We start from the raw sequence: 6474 nt of genomic DNA, 5'->3' as shown, positions 1-6474 counted from the left end.
GACTTCGGGGAAGAGCGTTTGGGAAATCTAAGTAACGGCCTATTTTCCCCCATATTTACCCTGCTTTCGAATTTGAAATCTCAAAATTCGCAGATTTTATATGTCTTATATATTTTGATTGATTGATTGTTATTGCTTCTTTCTTCTCGTTTCCTTTCCAAATTGCAAATTACATCTTTTCCATCTTAGGCTCAACTCGCTTTTGTCCTTTTGATTCTCCCTATTTATTATTCTTTTTCCCGTGGTTTTTGAGCCTGTTCTGTTTTCTCTTCTATTACGTTTTTCTTTTTTGTTTCTCACCATGCTGAGTGCTCCTTTTCTTCTCTTCCCTTCTATTATTATTATTCTTCTCCTCTTACTGCCTATTCCCCTTTCCACTCTCAAAGCTACAACTTGCACTGGATCAAAATAAAATCCAACGTCACTCCCCTCCTCTTAACTGACCCACATATCTACCGATCAACCAACCTACCGGCACTCACCAACGAAATAAGCAGCAAGTGCTGCTCTTTCTTTATTAGCCCCTCTTACTCATCTCTAAATTTTTACTTACAACAAATCTCAGTAATGTTTTTACTTTATTATTTATTATTTATTATTTATTCCCTATTTTCTTTGACAATTTCTACAATGATTTGCCGTTTTCCCCTTACTTCTATCATACTCCACTTATTTCAATTAACGGGGCGGGTTCCCTATTTTTGTTCTATTCTCTATTTTTATTTTTATTTTCATTTTTTTTGAGACAAACAACAATAACAATAAACAACAAATCATCCCATTCTTATTTTGATGCACTTTACTTTCTCGGTTTCTTATTGCGTTCATTGCTTCTTTTACTTCTGCTATCTCAACATTTCCTATTTGAAGACACTTCAATTATGTACTTATCTGCCAGTGATACGTACAAGTTTGGCCGGAACGACTCGATTCTTTCATTTGCTGTGTGAGAGTGAGCGCCCTTTTTCTTTTCCCCTTCGCTCTTTTTATGTTTTATGCTATGTCTCAATTTTATCTTACTTCGAAGCTTTTATTATTTTCCCCCTACCTTTCAGTCATCTTTCATCTCATCTTGTCCTTTTTTTATTCTTTTACTATTACTATTCTCATTGTTCCTCTGTTATACGTCTTTTGCCTATTTCATATGAGCCATGCAAGCAAGATCTTTGCTTCTTCTTCTTTACAACTGAAATATATAGCTGGGATTGGAGATAAGGGGTTAAATGGCAATCAGATTGAGTACTATCAGATTTTTTTCACTTACTTCTTTGTATATAATTTATTCTTGGGATTTTGAGAATGAAATGAAAATTTGTTTTATTTCTCCCATTATTTTTACCATGTTCTTATTACTTACCTAGTGAAGGGCCTCTTCTACCAACCTTGAAACCATCTTTCTCCAGCCTCATTCTCTGCTTACTCCCAGCTCCTATTTCGATATGGCAGCCCGGTTGTTGCCCAGGCCCTTGACAATTTCTTACTTCGCCCGCAACATGCCCCTTCTCTCCGCGGGACCCCCAGAAACTTTCTCTTAACTAGGCTGCTGGGCTGCTAGGCTACATTATGTAGTGCTGTGTAGCCCGCCGGTCGAACCCGGGCGGGCGGCAATGTGCATAAGCGACTAAGCTTTTCGTTCCCGTTGGAAAACCTCCCGTTCGTAACAGGCAAGTAAATCATTAGGGAGGAAGGCAGGGAGGGATGGATGAACATGGTTGATTGCTTTTGGAAATATCTATGGAAATGGAGGGAAAGTAGCCGTGGTTGTACGAAGTTGCAGTTCACGGGTCCGCAGCGGGTGTTGGGGTAGTAGTTAACTAGTTGTTGTAATCGTTTACTGTGTAAGTTGCCACTAGGCTTGCCGGAATCCACAACTGAGGATCTAACCACAGTGGCAACATCATCGGGCTGCGTAACTGTGCTGGCTGCTGACAGTATGCAGCTATTGGTACATGTAAATGTACAGCGTACACATGTATATGAGATCATCTGGGAGAACATTACAATTCACTCTACGGAGATTGCTTTATTAGTGTCTGCTCTTGCTCTTAATTTTTAGGGCAATTTTTGCTTGGCTGGGCTGGCAATGGGTGCTACACCTCATGCGGTAGCTAGCAGATGGAGCACACACATATATACACAATTCAAAATCAATATTCAAGATCAATGAGATTTCAATGAAGCAAACTAGAATTCTCTCTGAGATCAACACACTATGTAGACAAGAGCCTATTAGACATTGCATAGAATGTTCATATGAAACATACATCTCTCACAAATTCAACCATGCTTCCCCCCGCTGCACTGCATATCTCCAAATGTAACCTAGATGGATGGAACCTCATATATATATGTTTCCATCTCACTCCCACTCCTTCTCTGAGTCGATGCTTCCATGGTTCCACCTGCTTTGAAACATCGTCATCCCCATTACAGTACTAGGCCAAAAGGACTGACTGAGAGTTATGGGAAACAAAATAAAAAGGTTCGACCATGAAATTGAATTTTCAGAATATTAAAAGGAACTAGAACTTTTGCTTTATACACGGTATAATCGCCGTAAATTTCAATTCATTCCAGTGTCAAACGCAGATTTGACATGGTATATATTCGGAAGGAGGAACTCCTTTCCGTCGCGCAATTCCCACGTCACCAGAAGAATTCCCATTACCCAATGGGCTCAGTAGGTATACACAAACTCCGGATGCTTATCTCCCAACTCAGTCAACTGTGCCTGCAACCCCACACCCAGCACATCTCCCAGAACCTCATCGGGTTTCTCTAGTTTCCTCCGATTCAACCTCCTCAACCACCCTACCTGCACCCCACACAACACAATGGTAATCACAAGTAGCGCTAGGTTAAACTTCGCCGCGAACAGGTAATATGGCGCATCCTTGCGCGGGTAGATCCACGTACTAACAATCCCGCCCGAGTTCGTACTGACAAAGACCATCGCAATGGCCGTTGCGCGCCGCACATGGCCCGCAGTGTTATTCGTCACCCAGCTTATTAAGCTAGGCGCGGTGGAGTAGACGCCCGTGATGAGCAGGAAGATGGAGGCGTACCTGCTGGCGGTCAAGCGGACTTTGAGCGCCATTCCTGCGCCTACTAGGGCGATAATGCTGGTGCTGACTGCCGCGGCCCCGCGCTGCTTGTACCTGTCCGCGAAGTACGCGGCGATCATGGTTGCGACGAAGGCGCAGGCGAAGGGCGGGACGGTGAGCAGCTGTGTGCGTGTCGGGCTGTATCCGAGCGCTTGGACGATGGATGGTGTAAAGTAGGAGAGGCCGAAAAGGTTAGCGCCGCTGCAGAAGAGGATGGCGCACATGATAAGAATGTGTGGGTCTTTGAAGGCGGAGAGGACGCGGTTCAAGGTTACGGTTTCGTTGTCTGGGAGGTTGGTGTCGAGGGCTAGGCGGCGGGTGCAGTGTTCGACTTCTTCAGGGTTGAAGAGGGAGACTTCGCTGGGGTTGTTGGGTAGGATGAAGAAAGATAGTATACCGAAGAGTACGGTGAAAAGACCTTCGAGGAGGAAGATCCATTGCCAGCCGCGGAGGTTACCGACGCCTTCCATGTTTTGGATGGCGGCGGCGAGGAGGCCGGAGAAAGCGCCGCTAAGGGCTGCAGCGGAGAAGAATAGACCGACCCGCACCTGCAGCTCATGACGGCGGTAGAAGGAGGATAGGTAGAGGACAATCCCAGGGAATAGACCTCCTTCGAGGAGTCCGAGGAAAAAACGAGCGACAATGAGGCCAGGGTAGTTATTGACCTGCGACTGGAGAGTGGTGACGATGCCCCATGAGAGACAGAGGGCTGGGAGTAAGATACGGGGCCCGATCTTTTTGATGAGGAGGTTTGATGGCAGCTCAGCTGCGATATATGGGACGTAGGTCACCGTGATAGCTGTTCTTGTGTTAGAAGCTATTTCACTTTTTCTTTTCGTTATTTTAGATGAAGACCTTCTCTCACCTGTTTGATATTGCAAGTCCGTGATACCGAGATCTTTCTGCAGGCCAGCCTACATGCGAAATTTCTCCGTCAGACACATTTTCCATTATTCAGCTGGATATGCCTCGACTCATACCACACGAGCATTGCCAATATTAGCTCTGTCAAGGAAAGCAAGCAAATACAGCATCCCCATCATTGGCACCAGCAGAAAGTCAAGTTTAAGCAGCAGCTTTCGATCCAGCTTCGTCTGCTCTTCTGGCAACATCTCGGATGGATAAGGGGAGGTGTTGTCCGAGTCCAAGACGATGATGGCCTTCTTCTCTAGATCGACTCTTTTGGAGGAAGCCATCTTTACCTTACTCCTTGCTTAAGAGCTAGATTTCTAAGTAGCTCGATAGCTTTCTGGGGCGGGAGGGAAATAAGGAATTATTGGATAGCCTGCACCATGCGGTGTTGCACGATAGAGACGGATTGTCACGGAGCGAACGAACGACTATTCAGGGAGCATGGTGAGGTAAAGCTTGTTACTGGCAATCCGTATGATATCTTGCTACCGCGAGTGAAAGGCAACAAACAACACTTCATGAGAAAAGAATTAATGTGACTCAACCACCCAATGAACTCATCCACTCAATGAACTAACGTGATCAACCACCCAACGCCCGCTTACACCCAACGCCCGCCATTTCACTATCACTATGATGAAATATTTTCAACAATATCTCAACAACATAATTAGATTTTTGTAAGAAATCCCCGCTCCTCGCGGATCCTTTACCCCTATTCCTATCTCTCACATAATCAATAGGGTTAGCAGCCCTTGGCTACACACAACTTATATAGACTGGAGTTCATGAATACTATTCATAACTCAGCTTGAATACTATTATATATTTAATCTCTACATTTATCTTTCTACTGTGTATACTTCTAGTAACTATTAGTATATATTATATCTAGACTGGCCACCGGGACCATGAATTTCATGTTTGGTCCCATTTGGTCTGATCTCATACATTTCTTGGTGTGAATCCCGCTGGGACTAGTCATTAAAAAAACATGCAAAGTGACTATATATCAGATCTTAAAATGAAATCATGACTTGAAAAAAATGAGAAAGTGGTTTCATTTGATCTCATTTAGTTTCATTCTTAATATAAAGTTACTATTTTTAGACATTTTAAGGGTTTTTTTAGACTATTTTTAATTTTTTAAAAAGTAATGCTTTTTAATAATACTTAAATAAGATTTAAAGTTATTTAAAGTAATAAAAATAATTTAAATTGAGAAGTAAAAATCATGATCTTATTTAAAAAATATGATAAGAGTAGACAGTAAGTCTCACTGAGACAGTATGAAACTACTATCTAATATTAAAACTATGTAATGAGATCAGTTGAATTGATAATAAGACTATTAAAAAATCTAGTTCTGATTTCAGACACAGTTACACAGTCAGTCTAATTATATCAAGCTATAAACATCTGAATAATCATTTATAAGTATTTATTCTTATATTTCAAGCTCTGTCAGTCAGTAATCATCTATTATAACTGAAAGAACTAGAAACTTATATACTTTAATCTCTATATACTCTACTACAGATACTTAGAAGCAGCTATCTAAATTATAAATAATCTCTATAAAAGAAGTCTTAGAGAATTTATTAATTATTTATAGAATATTATTCTTTATATTTATAATAGAGAAACTCTCTGAATTTATAAATAAATTAATTTTAATAAAGAATATTTTTAAGTATTTCTTATAAAATTAAGCTATTTTTTTATAAGAAATACTTACTATCTGTAAATACTTTTAAACTGAGTCTCTAGATATAATCTTCAGAAATACTTATAAATTAAAAAAAAAAACTTTTTTAAATTATAACTTCTTAAGATTATCTATTAAATTATAATCTATAAAAACTTTTATAAGTTTATCTTTAAAATTAACTTATAAGTCAGACTATATAATATAAAAGATGAAAAAGTTATTATCTATATAATAATAGATCTTTACTATACTAAAGTTAAGAATTAACTAAATTATTTAAAGAATAATTATAAAAGATCTTACTAATTCATTTTTAAAATTAATGTAAAGAATAAATTAAGAGATTTTATAAGCTGAATTTAACTAGTTACTGAGATTATAAATTTCATATTTGATTTTATTTAATCTAATCTCATACATTTCTTGATATGAATTCTGCTGAGACTAATCATTTAAAAAACATACAAAGTAACTATATATCAAATCATAAAATGAGATCATGACTTAGAAAAAATAAGAAAGTGATTTCATTTAATCTCATTTAGTCTCATTCTTAGTATAAAGTTACTATTTTTAGACATTTTAAGATTTTTTTAGCCTATTTTTAATTTTTTAAAAAGTAACACTTTTTGATAATACTTAAATAAGATTTAAAGTCATTTAAAGCAATAAAAAATAATTTAAATTGAGAAGTGAAAATCATAATCTTATTTGAAAAATATAATAAGAGTAGACAGTAAGTCTCAC

At 38.7% G+C, this 6474-nt stretch overlaps 1 protein-coding gene across 1 annotated transcript; it reads right to left on the bottom strand.

Annotated features, from left to right (window-relative positions):
• Window positions 1-1951: 1951 nt before the first annotated feature.
• Window positions 1952-4705, bottom strand: BDBG_06174 (MFS transporter). Its single transcript, XM_002622948.2, has 3 exons — window positions 4085-4705; window positions 3970-4018; window positions 1952-3903 (listed from the first exon to the last, which is right to left on the bottom strand). Exons 1-3 carry the CDS (start codon window positions 4298-4300, stop codon window positions 2678-2680), a joined length of 1491 nt encoding a protein of 496 aa, XP_002622994.1. The 5' UTR covers window positions 4301-4705; the 3' UTR covers window positions 1952-2677.
• Between the last annotated feature and the right edge of the window lie 1769 nt (window positions 4706-6474).

This window comes from Blastomyces gilchristii, assembly GCF_000003855.2.
Source record: "Blastomyces gilchristii SLH14081 genomic scaffold supercont1.15, whole genome shotgun sequence".
In the NCBI taxonomy this organism is placed as follows: Eukaryota; Fungi; Ascomycota; class Eurotiomycetes; order Onygenales; family Ajellomycetaceae; genus Blastomyces; species Blastomyces gilchristii.
Note: the sequence above shows the minus strand (reverse complement) of the source record. Positions and strands in the feature narration are given on the sequence as shown.

What these genes read in the sequence shown, in the direction of transcription:
- BDBG_06174 (XM_002622948.2), bottom strand. Translation starts at nt 4,300, where the DNA reads ATGGCTTCCTCCAAAAGAGTCGATCTAGAGAAGAAGGCCATCATCGTC. An exon ending in ATATTGGCAATGCTCGTGTG is followed by an intron (nt 4,019 to 4,084) that starts GTATGAGTCGAG and finishes TTTCGCATGTAG; the next exon opens with GCTGGCCTGCAGAAAGATCT. An exon ending in GGACTTGCAATATCAAACAG is followed by an intron (nt 3,904 to 3,969) that starts GTGAGAGAAGGT and finishes ACACAAGAACAG; the next exon opens with CTATCACGGTGACCTACGTC.